We start from the raw sequence: 19,241 nt of genomic DNA, 5'->3' as shown, positions 1-19,241 counted from the left end.
AAACATCATTTTTTTTTTTGCAACATGCATGGTGGAAAGTATAAAAACTATTATTATACTACACATTTTGTAGAGTTCAGTAGCTCAAAAGGAGAAAACGGAACCCTAAAGGGACCCTTCGTTGTCCGTCTGTCAGTCTGTCAACACCATTTATTTCAAGATCACGTGGAAAGATCCATAAAAATAATCATTACAAATTTATAATATTATTTCATTTCATATAGAATGAGTGCATACGCCCGTTAAGTTAAGTTTGTCAACTATTTAATTTTTATAGTTTTTTACCATTTGTTATGTCATGAGAGCAAATAAATATAGTCTATAAGCACATTGTAAATAAATTATTTATAAGATTGGAAAATCCAATCCATATAAGACCGCGCCCAACATTAGGTTAACCCTAATAGTACCAGTTAGTTATATAATATAACATAACTGGAACATTAGTTTAGTAAATGCGAAATTGTATTAAAAGAACGAGGTGCGAATTGTTTTTTAAGTAGGCAATTATTATTAAAAATGGTTTTATATCTTTTTATATAAGAAATATATATTTGAGGCCGCTGTAGAGTTGGCACGTATGCCTGTAAGCGCGACGATTGCGAGTTCGGTTCTCGTAAGCAGAATTAATAATCATAAATAATAATAAGTAAGTAGGATTGTGTGGGAGGAGGACTAAGGTAAAGTATTCCACCGAGACTGTGATGCCTCTACCTATCCTGCCACATGCGGGATACAGCGTGCAGTATTGTTTCACGTTATCGATGTTCAGCAAATTACAGAAGGATAGAAATATCCTGGTGTAAATTTAAAACGTGTGATTAGACCAGTAAACACATAATATTGAGATGAAATAGAAACAAAAATAACTCACTGATGGGCTTTATCTGGTTAGTAAAGGAAAGAAATATGAAACATTAAATATTTTATTCCCACGAGAGGGAATCGAAACCTTAACCATTACGCTAACAATCGCACGACGGGCTATTATAACAATACTTAATGTATCTGTAGGTTATATATCTTCTTAGAACTATTTTGGTTCATTCAGTATATCACATCATACTTTAAAATACTATTTTATTCGACCTGGACTTGAACACAACATTTTTAATACAGGTTTAATGCAATAAAACAGCCATCAAGAGGTCATTACATCTCCAATATACAATCTTCTCAATGTATCGTAAAATTAAGGTATTTTGGCAAAAGTCACACAAATTATTTAACCTGTTATGCTAATTGCAAGATTCATGAGTTTCTATAATGATCATATATGTAAATATAGTATATGACTGTTTAAAATATTAATTAATGATCCTCCAATATGACATCAACGATGATTTTTGTAGATCTATGCAAGGTATTTTAGTTCTCGCTTTATACGAAATTTGGAAAACCCAAACAGGTAACAGGATCTTATACATTGGACTAACGACAAGATAAACAGAATATATTTATATTTCTACGATAATGAGGTACTTAAATATTATAATGGCAACTGCCTATTTCTTTTTCTTATTTTTTATATTAGTATATTATAAGTATTTTAACCTATTTTACTATATAGCTCTTTAGAAGGTAGACACTCTCTGTCTATGTCTGTAAAACGATAATATTTTCATTGTAAACAGTCCCTTACATATTGTAATTTTTAAATATTTTTAAAATGTTGTTCAATACTTAGCAAAAGTTACTTATTTAGGAAACGTATAAAAATTAAAATGTAATTATGCATAAATGTAATTAATGCCTACTGACCACTAACACATACGACGAAAATCTTTGCGGCTTGTTACAACTATTGTACTTTTTAATATAAAAGAATTATGTCTAGTTCTACTTTTTAGATTAATTTTTATTATTTACATTTTTTTTATCTTTTATGTAGCAGGATAGATCGAGACAGCTTTTGTGAGCGGATGTTGAGTTAGGCCACATCTCACGTAATGCCTTGGAAATTGAGTGGAAAGTGGGGATAGAGTGTCTTACTCCTAGGTTCCCTTTGCATTGCCAGGGTAGGCATAAGAAAACACGGAAGTAACTAGGAGACTCGTTACGTTATTCAAGTTAATAAAGTTTAATTTGTATAGGTACATAAAACTGAACTTTGAAAATATTTAAAATAATAACATCTTTAATGGTATTTGCTTTTCCTCTATTTATATATCAATAAAATGTTAATGAAACTACATACTTGTCAAAAATATTTAAATAAAAACCTATTAATATTCTAGTAAACGTGTATGTAGAATTATATAGTGTTTTGAAATCTTATATTTTCTTAATAAAATAAGTTTAAGTTATTATACAATATATTATGCTACGTATAAATTAAACTATTTAATAAAAAACCCCATCACTCCAAGATAGCAGTTTGAATTATTTTTTGTTTTGTATACATTAATATTTAAGAGAGGCAAATTTTAAATCACGTCTAAATTCTTCAATAAAGTAGACTTCCAAGAATTTTTTTTACAGCTTCACGCTGTATCCTGTTCATAGCAGAGTGGGCCGAGGGAACCTCAGAACCTAGTTTTAGAACAGTCCATTCTCTTCGAGATACTTCCGTTATCAACTTTCCGCCAAAATCTGAAGGCAATGCGTGTTAAATAACGCGCTCCTGGTTGGGCTCCTTACCAGAGCGGAGAATTAAAAATATTAAATACTAGCTGCCCGCTCGCGGTTACACCCGCGTGAACTATGTTATTATTAATTTCTGTCTCCATGACTACGTCCTAGTGACGTCTCTGCAAAATTTGAGACTCGTAGCATTTGTAGAAACGAAGTTTCATACAAACTTTCTACCCCAAAAACAACCCCTTAGAAGTCGAATATTGTAAATTCCCGTCTTAGCGAGCACCTACGGCCTTTAAGTAACTCCTATGCAAAATTTGAGATTCCTAGCACTCGTAGTTTCTGAGATTTCGTGATGAGTGAGTGACCTTTCGATTTTATATATATAGATTTACCTTTCCTCGATTGGGAATCAAACCCATGACCTATCGTGTTTACGCGACAGGTTGTACTCTAATTTGTACGCTGAGTTCTTTCACCGTAAATGAGCGGAAAATATAGAGGCAAGAAAATAAAGGCAAGTAAATATTTGCCAGAAAATAAAGAAAATATATTGTACAAGAGTGAGCACTTTATTAAAAAGAAGTTAAATAAATTATGTTCCATAATTACCATAAAAGTTTTACCAAAATTGGTATAGCTATTTTAAATTAAAACGATAAACCAAAAATTAAAAAAATATACGCACGTATTCACTCGTTAAAATGATGTTAATGAATGAACATCTATTTATTTATATAATCTCAATTATCCAAGAGTTTCGTGAAAGGGACATTGAAATCACCGAAAAATTTACCAATCAGTATTATATCCTGTTGTATAAATATTTACTTAAATATTTTTGGTTTTTGGTTGGTTTGCTAATTTCTATGTTCACTGATTTCAAAGATATGTGTGAATTATATATAAATAGTAATTGGTTCCGTATCTTAATTTTTTTACTTTTAATTTTTATCCCTATCTACCTAGCAGGGTAGCCAAAGAGCACGAAGCGTTAAACGCTACAATCTCTGCATACTTCTTTTGTCTCCAGTACTTTTATCAACCTCCTCACACGGGTCCTCGGGTGTTCCTCATACTTTTACGTGACTTTCCTCCAGCATTATTGATTTCATATTCTTGAAAGTCATCCGAGATTGTTAATCCAAGTTAAAAATCGACATTCTGGAATTGCGAAAAGTGATTTTAGGTAGTTGATTATGAACTCACTCGAAACGCTAGGATAGCTGATACTGGACGCGGCAGTAAGAGGAGTGTTCTCGAAAACTAGTGAGATGACATATGGGGTTTTTTTAATGGTTTTAGGGGGTTCAATTGAACCCATACCGAGGAATGCCTCATAAAAGACACAAATTAGTGTTTTTTTATTATACGATCGTTTCAATTAATTACGAAGCAAACGTGCATACAATGTTTATAAAAACATTTATTCCTTCAGATTTTATATTAAGAACAAGGAATTCTAAAATAGTCCATTACTCTTAAATAAATGGTTTAAAATCCTGTTCCGTTCGGACGAGATATGATGAGCTTATTATTAGAACTCGGCCTATCTTATATATAAGGTGACCTCGCTAATTTGACGATAGTTGTGAAAGCCCGCGGTCGCATCACTCCATACGTGAACACCACAAAATAATAGCACTATGAAATTCTTGGTGAGTTGCTCAGTATTTTCTATTAGGCATTTCTTATTCATTTATTATTTTTTCATCATGTTATTTTTTTATTTATTTACCCATTAGGATAGTTATAGTTCTTAGTTTACAGTTCTAGGAAATTCTTTAAACAGTGATAATAGACTCCTATGTTTACGACATTATGTGTTTAATAAAATTGTCTAAAAAATAGTTTAAGATAATTTTAGTGTTTCATTTTGTCGCTTTTGAAAGCTATATTATATATATGAGGCATATCTTGAAACTAATTTTAAAATATTACAGTTCAAAGGCAACAAGAATATACTAAAATATATCTATTTTATTCACTTCTAACTTAATGTCGTACTTTGTCTAGTCAAATCTGGAAAATATCTATACTATTAAGCCCATCAGCATAGTGATTGAAACTTACACCAAAATGGTGTATCGATTCAATATATACAATTATTTATTGTCTTTTTTCAGATTATCCTTGCTGTAGTGGCCGCGGTGAGCGCAGGGCCTGTGACCAATGACAAAGACAAGCGCGATAAGCGCAGTTATGAGCTGGCCTACGGTAGCCCAGCCCAATACGAGAATGCAGTCCAATATGGCAACGGAGTCCAATACCAGCCTGCAGTTCAATACTCGAACTTGAAATCAAACTCTGTTCAATCATCCTCATACCAATCCAACAAAGTTGAATCAACCTCCCTGGAACAATCTGTCGTTCGACCAGCTTACCAGGCAGTTCCCCAGCCAGCTTACCAAGCAGTTGCCCAGCCAGCTTACCAAGCAGTTGCCCAACCTGCCTACCAAGCAGTTGCCCAACCTGCTTACCAAGCTGTTGCGCAGCCTGCTTACCAATCCGTATCTTACCAACCGGCAGTGTCCCAGCCCGCTTATCAATCAGTCTCTTACCAGCCAGCAGTATCCCAACCTGCTTATCAATCAGTCTCTTACCAACCTGCTGTAGTCGCCCAACCTGCTTACCAGTCCGTGAGCTACCAACCTGCTAAAGTACACTCATACGTACAACCATCGGTAATTATGTGTTTTAGTTTAAGCCATGTATAATATTTTGATAAGCATTTATTATATTTTGACATTTTTACCAAATATCTTTTGAATTTTGTAAAAAAACTAAATAATTACATATTTACGGTAGACAGCTTTACCGTATCCCGCATATAGCAAGGCAAAGGGAAGCCTAGTGTTAACACACCATTTCCCACTTTCCGCCGAATTCTCGAGGCATTGAGTTTTGGATGCCGCGCTTTGCTTTGTCACCAGAATGAGGAAGTGAAAATATTTATTTTCAGGCACATTCTGCTCAAGCTCCACGCATGAAGTGTATTTCAAAATACGCTGTCGAAATTTTTTTTGATAGAAAAGACATCAACGCTAACACAGTTGTTCTTAAGTTGTTTAAAAACGAACTTATTATAGGATACGCTCACTTTTCTTCACACATTTACACACTTATTATATAAAAAAAAACCATATAATTTAGTCATTATATTTATTTTTAAAGAACCAAAAATGACTTTTGGGTAATAATAAGTATTCTCAAATTTTACAGTACTCCGTCACACCACAAGTGTACAACGTGCAGTCTTCCTACGCCTACCCAGCCCGTCAGGAGTCTTACTACAGGGCACCAGCTTCATACATCCAGTCCTACGCGCCTGCTCAAGTCTACAACTCAGTACCAATCCAGAGCTACCAGGCGGTCCCAGTACGTAGTTACAACGTTGCCCCATTGAACTACCAATCTAAGAGCTACGGAAGTGCTTACAATCCTTGGTGCTAGAAGTTCCTTTCAATATTTAAACGTTGTTGATACCCACCATGTTATAAAAATATAACCCAAAGTGCAAAATAATTTATGAGCTTTAAATATTTGCAGTTTACAACAAAATTAAATAAAATATATTAATATTACTATTTTTTTTAATTGTTTCATGCAATTAGGTATGTATTATATAATTTATACGAATGGTTGCGTGAGTGCGAGTTGTGCACGGCTTCACCCACTTGAATTATACGACTATTTACTTAATATTAACAGATTTGAGCAAAAATATTTAGAAAAAAATGTTAAATTGAATAAAAAGTAGTTTATATGTTGCTCCATAACCTCACTTCAGTGATAGTCCCATATAAATCGGTTTAGCTATTACAGAGATTAGCCCTGACAAACAAAATGACAGACATTTTTTACCTATTCTAATTGACATTTCATTTTTTACCTATTCTAACCCTCGTATACGTAATAGAAACTGATTTTTTAATGTTTATTCCTAAAATGTTAAGTATTTCTGATTGTAAATAAACAACTTTGGAGGGTATATAAAATTATATAAATCCAAAACACAATTTATTGATTTCAATAAAATAAAATAAAATAAAAATATGATTTTAATATCTCATATAATTTTGTCCCATATATTTTTTATAATTTTAGAAAATTTAAATTTCCTAGCTTTATGTTGGCAGAGATAGTTATCTTATTCACAATACATTCTTGAAATAAAAATTGTAACACTCTCGCCCAAGAGATCTGAAGTTCTAACGTTTTTGTATAATTTAATATTAGTAATTAGTAAATTCAAGATTATTCTGAAACTGGGTGCATTTTTTTCTTACTAATCTTATAAAATCTTGAAACTTGTATAGAAAAATCATGTTTACATATGAGGAAGGTCAATGCAAACTAGTACAAAGCAAAGCCAATATAAATCAATAAGTTAATTAATATTATCGGCAAAATAGTACCTAAACATGTCATCTTCCTGTAAATAAATTATATCTACATTAATGCAATACTAATTGCTGACTTTGAACTTTATTTAGTTGTGTTTGTAATCATATTTTTTTATATTTAGCCTATGTCTAGAGTATTCTTTAATTTATTATTTGATTATTCTTTCTTTTTTGATTTGCTACTTAATTGTACATATTATATTACTCAAACAGCAGGACCTAGTATAGAGTGGCGGAACTGAACGCCGCGATATATCTTAAAAATAATTATGTACCCTGAAATAGTAAAAAGCGCAATAGAGCTGAAGCCTAACTTTCTCATGTACTAAAAATTTATTTTATGTTTTAACACCTCGTAAATTATAAGCAATGCATAGCAATATTAAGCAAATTATTTTTTAATACAAAAATACAATATTACTTCACCCGGACCCTTTGACAGTCGGTCGCCGTCAGGTAATTTATCATTCGATACTAATAGACATTATAATTATGATATCACGGAAGTAGTCATCAAGAAATTAAATATATAGTATAGTAACCAGTCGTGGTGCAGGGGTTCACGCGTGATTGTTAACGCGATATATTGTAGGTTCGATTCCCACTCGAAGAAATGAAATACTTAGTCATTTTATTTTTTTCGCTCTGGCGTCGAGGCAAAACGTGGCGTTGAGTACCGCCACCTCACATACAATGCTTCCAGAATTCAGCGGAAAGTGGTTAGCGGAGTGTCTAAGCACTAGGCTCCTCGGTGGGAGAGTCCGACTCCCACTTAATTGTATTTTTTTTTTAAATAGCAATTGCAATTACACTTTGTATGCCATCTTTTGATCATCCATCTTTGTATATTTAATTATACATAAAATAAAAATGTCGGACATTGTATTTTTTTTTCATTTTTTTATAATTTGCAAAAAATAAGTAAACATTAAGTAGTGTCAATCACTACTTATTGTTTTTTTATTTTTTTTGCATATTAACATAACAACTATAATTAATGAAATAATTATATATTTTACAAAACCACTAAAGTAATTATCACATTTAGTTATTTCAAAACTTTTAACATAAGTTGACAATTAACTGTATAGAAACACGTCTTGAGCCTACACTGAAACAAACTTTCAATAAATCTTATAGAAATAAATACGTATACGAAATATGTATATGTAAAGTGTCGTAGCTTTTCAAGAACAATATTTCTGTCACATATTTTAGTTTTCGTTTAACTCTTACTTTTGCATAGACTTTCGATCGTAGTCAATAATGAAAATGTCACCTTATGTCAGAGAGTTTTTATTATATTTAACATTTTGTATCTGTTTTTCTAATATTAAAGGCAAATATTAAAAAATATAAAAAAATAAAAGATGTTTTACTGATAGTGTCAAAAACAAATTTAGATCTTGTATTAATTTTCTTTAGCTCTACGTATTTCACATTTTTGAAGAATCTAGCTAACATTGGAAAAAACTATCGAACGAAAATAAATAAAAGATGAATTAAAAATTAAATTAAATCCGCTTCACGCTGTATCCCTCACTCAGCAGGGTAGGCAGATGACAAATTTCGTAATTATTTATATGCTATTTATATTGTGGAATAATATTATATTTTACTTATAAGTATAAATAAATAAATAATTCATTCATATAACACAATTTAAAATATAATTGGCCAACCTGATTAATGCCGTAGGTGCGTCCTAAAGACTCTATATCGATCTATCTTGAAACACACGCTAGCTATTAACCTATAGAATAGAATACATTCCATCTACAAGCCTATTTCAATTTTATTTTGAAATTTTCACCAATAATAGACAAAGGCTATTTTTATCCCGGAATATAAAATATAAAAGGTAAAATTAAGTAAGTAGATCCTTCATTTTAAAAATCCAGGATAAAAATAATTACTATTAAGTTCTTATCATCATTCCCTCTTTCTTACTACATATGTCGTTCAACAAAGGCTTCATTTCCTTAAGCGGGAATCGAACCCACAACCACATATCTAATAGATGCTACTGACCAATCAATTTATCATACATATAATTACAGTGTGCGTTATATCTTTAACATTTAAGTTTCCTACAATCTTAAAATTCCTTCATATTGTGCCAAAATTATTAGTATAATTTACAGCGTATAAATTATGTTTAAAGTTTATTACGTTCCGTCCTCGAGTAAATTGTTACTTAGACAATATCATAGTTAAATATTTAGAAGAGCCCAAGTCTATAGAATTGTAGTTAAATAAAATAGCTTTTAGAGGTCAGTCGTGGTGCAGGGATACACGTGCGTAATTGTAACGCAACGTTTGTGGGTTCGATCCCTACTAGAAAGTAGTAATGAATGATTAGTCATTAATATATTCATATTTTCGCTCTGGCAACAAGCCCGGCGTTGAGTTGGCCACTCAACACGCAACGCTTCAAAAACATCAGCGGGAAGCGAGAAAAGAAGTGTCTTAACTCTAGGTTCCCTCTGCCTACTCTGCGATATGTTGAATAGAGCGTGAAGCTGTTTTTTTCTGATTATTCGAATAATCAGAACTTACTACGGTACTTAGTACGGAACCAAATATTGCTTTTTATTTAACCAAACAAATAAATATTCCTTTGAAAGAATTTTTAACATATAAACATCTTGGTTAATAAAAAAAAAACAGTCTAATTGATAACCTCCTTTTCTTACAGAAGTCGGTTAAAAAGAATAATGAACATAATTACATTATAAACAAAGTTATAATACTGTAACACAATATATTTTAAATGTTTATTTTTACAAATAACTGACTAATGTATTAGTAGAAATATACTAAAATCCTATTTTACCCAGCCTCACCTAAACCACATTTACGACTATGTTAATGTATATAAATTTTAAAGCTTTACTAAATAACTCTACTTAGAATGTATGTGGAGAACAAAAGTAAACCTTTAGAGCTTGATTCATATTTTATATCGATTTTTCGCTTACTAAAAATTTTAAAATTTTAATTCTGTCAAAATTCCTCTTGTCACATTATTTAAATAAGTTTATTTATTGGTACTATTTACTTATTTACCTCAAAAGAGATATTCAAATCCTGGCTTCCTCTATTCAAATCCTGGCTCTATCATCACACCAACTCGTTGATATTACATTTTATAATGATATTACAAGTGGGTGAAATTCAGTTTCTTAGATTAGTTCTTAGATTTTTGTGCCGGATCAGTCGTGATGCAGTCACAGGCGTGCATCTGTAAACAGGTTGTGGGTTCGATTCCCACTCAAGGAAATGTAATATTCAATAGTAATATTTAAGTAACTAGGTAAAGCGCGGCGTTGAGTTCCGCTACTAAACGCGTAATGCCTCCAGAATTCGGTGGAAAGTGGGGAATGGAAGTGTATTAATGGGAACGGTTCCCAGGTTCCTTCTTCCTAATCTGCTATGTGCGGAATACAGTGACCTGATAAAAAAATTGAAATATTAAAAAAACGAAAACAGGATCAAAAAGAAAAGAAGAAAACACAGGAAACACGCCAAATCAAAAATATAACCTTTAACGCATCTCGTATATGAATAAATGAATTTAGCTATAAATTAAAGACGTGCCAACATTTAAATACACCTCGAGGCCTCGTTATAATTATAATCCATTAACAATATTAATTATTGATTTATGATTTATATACTGAAAAACTATATATTTGATACATTTCATTATTAGAAGATATCTATATGTATAACTAGGCTATAATAATTTTTATTATGATTTTAAATTAGTTATGCTCCACGATATAATTTAAAAGTAGGCATATCTGTAAATCAGATATGCCTGTACTTAGTACCAATCGGTTTTTTTAGATAATGTTTAATTTTTTGCTATGTTAATATTTTTGGGGACAGCTTCGTAGTATATAATATTACTTGCTATGTAACTTTTCTGAATATTCATCTAATCTTAAAATACCAGCTTCTGTCCATACGAGCACAGATAAGTAAATTTAATGAATTATTAAAACAATTTTATGTAAGTTAATTATAGAGTTACATGCACAAAATAAAAGACTATTTTAAATATAATTTTTCATATAAATTTGAAAAAAATAATAATATTCTTTCCTCATTTACGACAATAATATATGTAAATCGGTAAAGTCGTTAAATTCGGCCGCCATTTGTGGGAGAGGCTTACCTCGGAGTAAAACCCCAATAAAATTATGAATTTTTTACCCATTATCTACTATCTATGGCTATGTCTAAATGTGCATGTTATTGTCTGTTAGTATATATAAAGATGCAACTGCGCTAAGACCGCATACTACAGTGTCATCTGGAACCGATCACTGCACTCGAAATGAAATTCCTTGTAAGTTTCTTGTTATTATTATTATTAATAATATTTATTTTAGGCTTAATTGGCTAGTGTTTGGTTTCTAATAGAAGCGGGTTTTATTCTCGTTTTGTTAATTTTTTTATTCATACGTTTGTATATGTTTTTCTTTGTTTAGTAAGTGAATAATCACATAGTAAAGAAAAAAGTAAGATTTTTTTTATTGTTTTTAAATGTAATTAACGCAATTTCAATATATTCCTCCAGTTCTATATTGTAGTTCGAAATTGTTTATTGTATAAGCAGAAATGTTCCGTTTTCCCATAAACTTGAAAGTAATAAAATTATTAGTCAATCCTACATTAATAATAATATGTTTTTAATTGTTAATTACTAAAATAAATAAATATAAATATCGAGCCCATGTAGCTTGATAATAAAAGATTTTTATTTTATTATATTTTTATTATATAATTATAAGAAAATGAAGAAATTATAATTAGAATTAAACCAATACCATTGGATTAGAATTAGTTAATTTTGCCTAATTATTAAAAATGTAAAAATGTGTACTCATAATATATATCATTTTCCTCGTACAGAGAAAATGGAAAAACTGATATGTATATGGAGAGACCTAAAAATATTTTCGCTTTTTCAGATATGCTTGCTAATCCTGGCGGTGGCGCTAAGCGCTGTGTCGGCGGGATACTCTCGTGGTTGGTATCCGAGCTATGGCCATAGTACACCGTACGTATACTCACGCTCGGTCTACCCCAGCTATTACAGTGGCTGGTCTGGCAGTGGTTGGAACAATGGATGGAACAACGGATGGAACGGATGGAATAACGGATGGAACGGATGGAACAAGGGATGGAGGAGTGGCTGGTGGTAAAACGAAATATAAGCAGAATTATTATAATTTGGTTTCGGTTTAATTTTGAAAATCACAAAATTTTCTTGGAGCACGTCTTACCAAATTATATGATAAGACAGTTGAATATTAATTCCTTTTTTGTTATTACATCGACAATAATAAAATCGTTGAATAATCCGATACAAATGTATAATAATTTTGCTTTTTACGAAAGTCTTGAAGAATTTCAAGATACATTTCTGTCCCCAATTATGTACCTTTGGAATTTTTGCTTAATTTTTTACCAAATTTTCTGTTCACTATATTTTACTTAAATCAGTGTCATAATATATTTGCCTTATCAAGTTTGTATAAAATTTAATAATTTTCTTAATTTTAAATGTTAAATTAAACTCGTGATTGCCAATTATGTATCTGTGATAATATTATTCGCTAAGTACAAACAAGTTGTCTTGCAAAATTACTTTTAAATAAAATTATTTTTTTTATATTAGAAACAGTGTTTTATTCTTAAATTCAAAATAGGCTAGCCTAACTTTCAATTATTTTACTAATAATTCCCATAACAGGGTATGCAGAGAGAATCTACTAGTGACAAAACAAATTGTCCTTCACTTTTCACTCGAACTGCATACTATGTATCTCTCTGAGTGAAGAAATAAATGTAATTTTTTTTTTGTAGAATAATGAACGAGATGTGAATATTTGGAAGAGAGTCTATATCATAAAAGACAAAAGATGAGATTAACCAATTTCATGAAAATTAAGAATGAAGGAAAATGTAAACCCTTTTGTAGTTATATTTAGGTACAGCGACGTAGCAGGTTAACATATTATAGTTTACATTTGGCACATTTTTAAACATTTAAATGTTTTAAGGCGGCAGCTTAAAGTTCGGTGGAAAATGGCAAAAGGAAGTGCCTTAATAATGAACGAATTTTCTTAACACAAGGTTCCCCTTTGCCTACCCTGCTATGTGCGGTATGCAGTGTAAAGCTTAAAAAAATAAACCATAAATATAATAACGTTAAAATATGTCTCTTTCAGAAAATTTGATTTTCTTTAGCATAGTTTTACATATAAATGAACTTGCAATCGTTATTTAACTATAAAACTAAAATATACAAGTTAAAAACTTTACAACATTACAATACTTATACAATTTGCAGGTCAAAATGTGACCTAAGCCGTTCAGATTGCTATAAAGTACCGCCCTTCTCTTAACATCGAAACATCTCGATCGTTGAATATAATGTTAAGGAATTTATTATTGATGGCGTTTCATTACATATGATTTATTGTGGATTGAAATCCTACTCAAGTTAATAGGCGTGCTTGTTTTACTAAGACAAAGTGCAGCGTTGAGTTTCGCAACAGCACCCAGTATGATTAGACCGGCGGAAAGTGAGAAATATTTTTTAGATAAAACCCAGTGTTTTGGCACTCGGATCTTCGCGTTGTATATTAACTCGAGCACGAGCATTATATGTTTAATTTGTCTATGAAAGAGAGAAAATAAAAATAACTTTTTCCAGGAGTGGGGATAGAACCCACAACCGTCGCGCGTAACAATAGCCTCTGGTCGTGAAAATCATAACATGACAATAAAATCATTAATTAACCTTATTAAATATACCTGTAGGTAAATCCAATGAAATTTTATCATTATACTCAATCATTAAAGAAAATTAAGACATATTTACTTTAATATTTTTAACTGTGATTTTATTCTCATATTGCATACAGTTTACACAACGTTAAATACCAGTACGAGCTTACTAAACGGCTCGAGCCACAAAATTCAAATATCAGTTTACTTCGTTGCTAAAAACTGATGACTCACATATACATGAGCTGGTTAAATGTCAAGACAGACTATTTTATTTATTATGTATTTGGGACACTTTAATAATGAAATATATATTTTTGTTTATTATATTGATTTATTTATTTAGAGACCAGTTGTAGTGCACAAGTGTGATTTTATATGCGACGAGTTGTAAGTTCGATCCCCACTCGAGGAAATTGAAGATTTATTTTAATTTATATTTTGTGTGTGATGAAATATCACTCTGGTGTCAAGATAAAGGGCGGCGTTGGCTCAAGAATGAGATGAAAAATGAGAATGAGTGAAAAATGAGAATGAGAACGCAGTGTCTTAACACTAGGTTCCCTCTGCCTACCCTGCTGTGAGCGGGATTTACCCATTTTATTTGCTTAAAAGAAATAAGGTCGTCTATTACACATTTAAAGCTACAAAACACTGACCCACTAAAGCACCGATGTTAAAGTAACTAATACCAACATACCACTTGTTGCAGAAATCTATGTTTGTTACAAATTTCGGAGGTGTGAACCGCTGTTGACATTGACACCCGCGGTCGAGATGGTACCTCTACCTATACGAATAAAATTAAAATTAAAAACCAGTTATGTATGGCATTTCATTCATTTCATATTAGACAGTCGAAATTATGTTTTTTTTTGTCTTAACATCATGCTATATCCCGAACACAGCAGCGTAGGCGAACCTAGTGATGGGACACTCCGTGCCCCATCTTCCGTCAAATTCTGCTCACAGCAGGATAGACAAGTGTAACCTAGTATTAAGAGACTCCGTTTTCCGTATGCCGCCAAATTCTGCACACACGTCAATTTTCTGCTGAATTCTGGAAGCGTTACGTTGAGTGGGGAAACGCAACGCCGCACTTTGCCGTGAGACCAGAGAGTATAAATGTATAGAGTTTATAGATAAAGTTTATATTTACATTTCTTCGCTCTGGTGTCGAGGCAAAGCCCGGCGTTTAGTTCTGCCACTCAACACGCAATAACTTCTTAACACTAACACTAGGTTGCCTCTGCCTACCCTGCTGTGTGCGGGATACAGCATGAAGCTGATTTATTATTTTTTAAAACAAAAGAGCCACGTGCGTAGCCGCGTGCTCTCACTGCCAAGATCAGCCACACCCATCGTTTCTTTATCTTATTCAATCAAAATAAAAGTCTACATCCGAGCGCTATTAAAAATATGTGCGGGATACAGCGTGAAGTTAATTTTATTTATTTTTTTTACAATTAACTCACCTTACATCACAGTGCCATAAATAATATGTGTTCATTTGAATCTGACTTTTTAAGGCCTATGAGAAAATTATGAAAAATCATGTATGAATTAGCGTATTCAAAGGTTGACCGAGGACGGACTTGCGACATATTTAAATTTGAATCGCTATATATGGCTAGTTTAACTCTATGGAACATCACTTATCCACTGACTGAACTGAGTTATCTAAGCAACGATGAGGATCTTTGTAAGTATAAAAGATATTTTTTTTTAATTTTTAATTTCATTCTTAATAATTCATTTGTGTATTTCATATTCTGCAATACACTTAGAGAATCTAATTTTTCTTCTTTTTCAGATTATAGTATGTGCTATGATTGCGACGGTAGTGGCTGGAAATGTAAGGGAAAAACGTGGTTACCTGCATGGCCTGCATTCTGATAATAGCTTAGGAAGCTCTTATGCTAGTTCCAGTGGCTATAGCTATTCTGCACCCCCTTCGAGCTACTCTGCCCCAGCAGTTAGCTACTCAGCCCCAGCAGTTAGCTACTCAGCCCCAGCAGTAAGCTACTCTGCCCCAGCAGTAAGCTACTCCGCCCCAGCAATAAGTTATTCTGCTCCAGCAGTAAGCTACTCAGCCCCAGCTGTCAGTTATTCAAGCCCAGCTGTCAGCTATTCAGCTCCTGCAGTCAGTTATTCAGCCCCTGTAAGTCATTCTGCCTCAGCTTTGAGCTTCTCAGCTCCAGCAGCCAGTTACTCGGCCCCAGCTGTAAGTTATTCAGCTCCAGCTATCAGTCACTCAGCTCCAGCTGTTAGTTATGCATCCCCAGTTGTCAGCTACTCAGCACCATCCCTCGGATTAGCGTCTTCTGTCAGTTACTCAGGTTCTGCACATAGCTACTCGCCATCTGTATCTTACTCATCATCTATATCTTCATATGCTCCAGCAAGTGCTAGCTACTCAGCGCCTGCCCTAAGCTACTCAGGACCCTCAGTGAACCTTGCCCCAGCCCTCGCTGCTCCCGCCTCTAAAGTAATAACTGTTAACAAAGTTGTGAACGTAAAGAAAATTGTAAACGTACCCAAAATCGTAAACGTACCCAAAGTCATTACCGTTCCAAAGGTAGTGTCTTACAAGAAAGTCGTTCCAGCTGGTGTTTCATCTGGAATAGGTGGATGTAGTGGATGTGGCGCCCGGTATGCGAGTGCGTACGGCGGTGGATACAACAACGAATGGTAAAACCTATGTCTTAAAGAAATCTAGTCAATTTATTTTCTTATAATATTACTGTTTGAATAAATTTTATTTTCTTTTACATAGTATTTTTATTAATATGTAATAATTTATAGTATGCATTTATTATTTTATTGCTTTTTCTATTGCTATACATAATAGATAAAATAAAAGACTGAACAAATCGTTTAAACATAACTTAAGAAAAAAAAGATTTAAAATTTAAATGAGTTAAATTTTGACAAGTTATCTTGACCTCAATATTAATGTAAGTTTATATTTATTTTGCTTATAAAACAACTTTTATGCATAACTTATACTTAGATATTTTTATATAAATAGTCTAAAATCTAAATATACCTAATTACCTATCCCATATTATGTGGAATACTTCTGATATGAGGATTTTTTCAAAAGAATTTGTTTGTTTTCGTAGTTTCACATTATTTCCCATAAACTGCTAAAACACTCCCCACTCTCCTTCCAATCGAGTAACGGAACTCACACTTACCTTTTTACCAAAACGAGAAAATGAGAATAATTTAATTCATTCAGCTACAAGCTTTGCGCCACGCCGGCCTCTTATTTAACATCATTTTAATTTAATAATTTTGTATATTAAGATAAATTGTAAATTAATGTACAAGACATATAATTAACTTAAATCTTTCTCTTTACGTCGAAATCTAAAGAAATTACTTGTCAGAACAAGGTTGATTCGACAGGTTCACAAGAATTGATTTTTTATATGACATTATTTGATATTAGCCAATAATTGCTATTTACATATATTTGTAGCCAAGTTTTGTACCAAGTTTTGTACAAGTTTTGTATATAGCAGGGTAGGCAGAGGGAATTTGGGAAACTAAAGTTAAGACATTTCAGTTCTCCACTTTCCGCCGAATTATTGAGTCATTGCGTTGTGAGTGGCGGGCTCATCTCCGCGCTTTGCCTCGTTACCAGAGCGAGAAAAATGAAAATATTAAATATTTCTTAATATTTAATTAATAGTAAATAATATTTAAAAAAAAAATGTATATTATAATTGAACTAAAACTTTATTATAATTAAACAAAAAATATAATAAAACTTTTGTCTGTCACAACTTAATATATAATATACGTGTATGTACTGTGTGTTTTCCTAAAAAAATAAAAAAATAAAAAAGATTGCTTTACATAAAAGAACTAAAAACAATCTCGTTTAAACATAGACTTTATACATTCTCGTTGTGCATGTTTGCTATTCAATATTTACTCGGCCCAATCGCTGTTGACTCTTAAATTGTTTAATATCCGTTAAAACGGCCTTGAACCTTCTGGGGTTTGCGAAATTGGTCTCAGATGACGAATGGATTCCCATAAAATAATATGTTGATATTACATAAGTAAGGTTAAGAAGTACTGTGGGAAAATTGGTTCGACCTTTCCTTGTAGTGTTGGTGACTTACAGAGTGTCTCGGCACTAAGTTCTTTTTGCTATTCCGTTATACGTAAAAAATGTGAAACTGAAAATATTAGTATATTAAAAAGGTTTATATTGTTTGTTGAAACTCGTTTACTAACAGTTTTGTAATAAGCATAAGTGTGATTTGCTTGTAAAAAAAATCCAGCTTGGCGTTATTAATTTGCTCTGTTTAATATATTTACAACAGTTAGTGTTTTCTTGATAGTAAACAACGCTTATAAGATGAGCGTTAATAGCCGCAATACACTAATGTGGTTATTATGATAAAAATTGTTCCTTGTACAACTTTGCTAAATGTTATAAATAAATAAATAAAATTATAATTAACTTATTTTAAATTTCCGGCGTTGAGATCCGCCACTCATTACGTAATGTCTCGAAAAGAGATAGACAGAGTGATAAAGAATCACCACCAAAAAACATAGTTCTGCAAAATTTTAATTACTTTATTATAGCAAACACACAAGTTAATTGTATGCTAGCAAACTTAACGCTGACACAATTGCTTCATAAACTACATATCCTTTTAAGAAACTATTTTAACTTTAAAGTATTCTTTCTGAAATTATGTACTTATTTAGCTTACAGGAAGAAGATCTTACAAAATATAAAAACATATTTATTAAATTATAATTACAATTTAATGCGTTGACCATCGAGCAATGCCGGATTTTCGCATTTTACTTTTATTTGTTTTACGTACTAGTAATATCATAAAAATAGCTTAAAATAAGAAATTACTTCCAGGATCATACATAAAAAGAAATTACAGTAATGTACCCATGTAATTTTGTTTAATTCATAGTCTTGTTATGACTTTAAATTTCAAGAAACAAAAACAAGAATAGCCGCTTTTATTCGCATGGCAGGTAGGCAATAAAAGAAAGCAGAAGGAACATAATGTTAAGAATACTCGTTCTACAATTTCCGCTCAATTTTCGAGACATTACGAGTTGAGTGAAACTCTAAAAGGGACAGAGATATAGAAATAAATTAAATATAATTAAAGTATAAACCCAGTTGAAAATATAAAAAAATCACATTTCAAAATATTTAATTTGTCTTTTTGTTGTTGTCCATTACAGTTAAGCAAAGCACTTAATCATTTGCTTGTTGAAAATTATTATACGTTTCAACGGACGGACGTAAAGCAATAAAAATTAATTTAATATAATAGTAGGTATTAACCTTTATACATTTTAATATTCACCAAACAGTATTGAATGGGTAAAAAAAGGTAATTGTACGTCTAAAAGGCGCGGCTCGTTACCGGACTCTTTCGTCACTTGCCAAGT

The 19,241-nt window shown here is 31.9% G+C and overlaps 3 protein-coding genes across 3 annotated transcripts; all 3 read left to right on the top strand.

Moving 5' to 3' along the window:
- The first annotated feature begins 4,130 nt into the window (after positions 1 to 4,130).
- On the top strand, positions 4,131 to 6,161 carry LOC146531041 (uncharacterized). Its single transcript, XM_085199824.1, has 3 exons — positions 4,131 to 4,235; positions 4,704 to 5,261; positions 5,800 to 6,161. Exons 1-3 carry the CDS (start codon positions 4,224 to 4,226, stop codon positions 6,028 to 6,030), a joined length of 801 nt encoding a protein of 266 aa, XP_085055950.1. The 5' UTR covers positions 4,131 to 4,223; the 3' UTR covers positions 6,031 to 6,161.
- Positions 6,162 to 11,208: 5,047 nt separating this feature from the next.
- LOC146531040 (uncharacterized) lies at positions 11,209 to 12,678 on the top strand. The gene is made up of 2 exons (XM_085199842.1): positions 11,209 to 11,340; positions 11,966 to 12,678. The coding sequence occupies exons 1-2, from the start codon at positions 11,329 to 11,331 to the stop codon at positions 12,197 to 12,199; spliced, it is 246 nt and encodes an 81-aa protein (XP_085055968.1). The 5' UTR covers positions 11,209 to 11,328; the 3' UTR covers positions 12,200 to 12,678.
- Positions 12,679 to 15,480: 2,802 nt separating this feature from the next.
- LOC146531039 (uncharacterized) lies at positions 15,481 to 16,485 on the top strand. The gene is made up of 2 exons (XM_085199545.1): positions 15,481 to 15,492; positions 15,604 to 16,485. Exons 1-2 carry the CDS (start codon positions 15,481 to 15,483, stop codon positions 16,483 to 16,485), a joined length of 894 nt encoding a protein of 297 aa, XP_085055671.1.
- The last annotated feature ends 2,756 nt before the right edge of the window (positions 16,486 to 19,241 follow it).

Source organism: Heliconius melpomene, chromosome 16 (genome assembly GCF_056956725.1).
Source record: "Heliconius melpomene rosina isolate 202511_hmr_F chromosome 16, ASM5695672v1, whole genome shotgun sequence".
Lineage (NCBI taxonomy): Eukaryota > Metazoa > Arthropoda > Insecta > Lepidoptera > Nymphalidae > Heliconius > Heliconius melpomene.
This window is presented reverse-complemented; position numbering and strand designations above follow the sequence as displayed.

Bases quoted from the DNA above. Each gene is read 5' to 3' on its own strand.
- LOC146531041 (XM_085199824.1), top strand. The intron at 5,262-5,799 runs GTAATTATGTGT...CAAATTTTACAG, and splicing joins ACTCATACGTACAACCATCG to TACTCCGTCACACCACAAGT.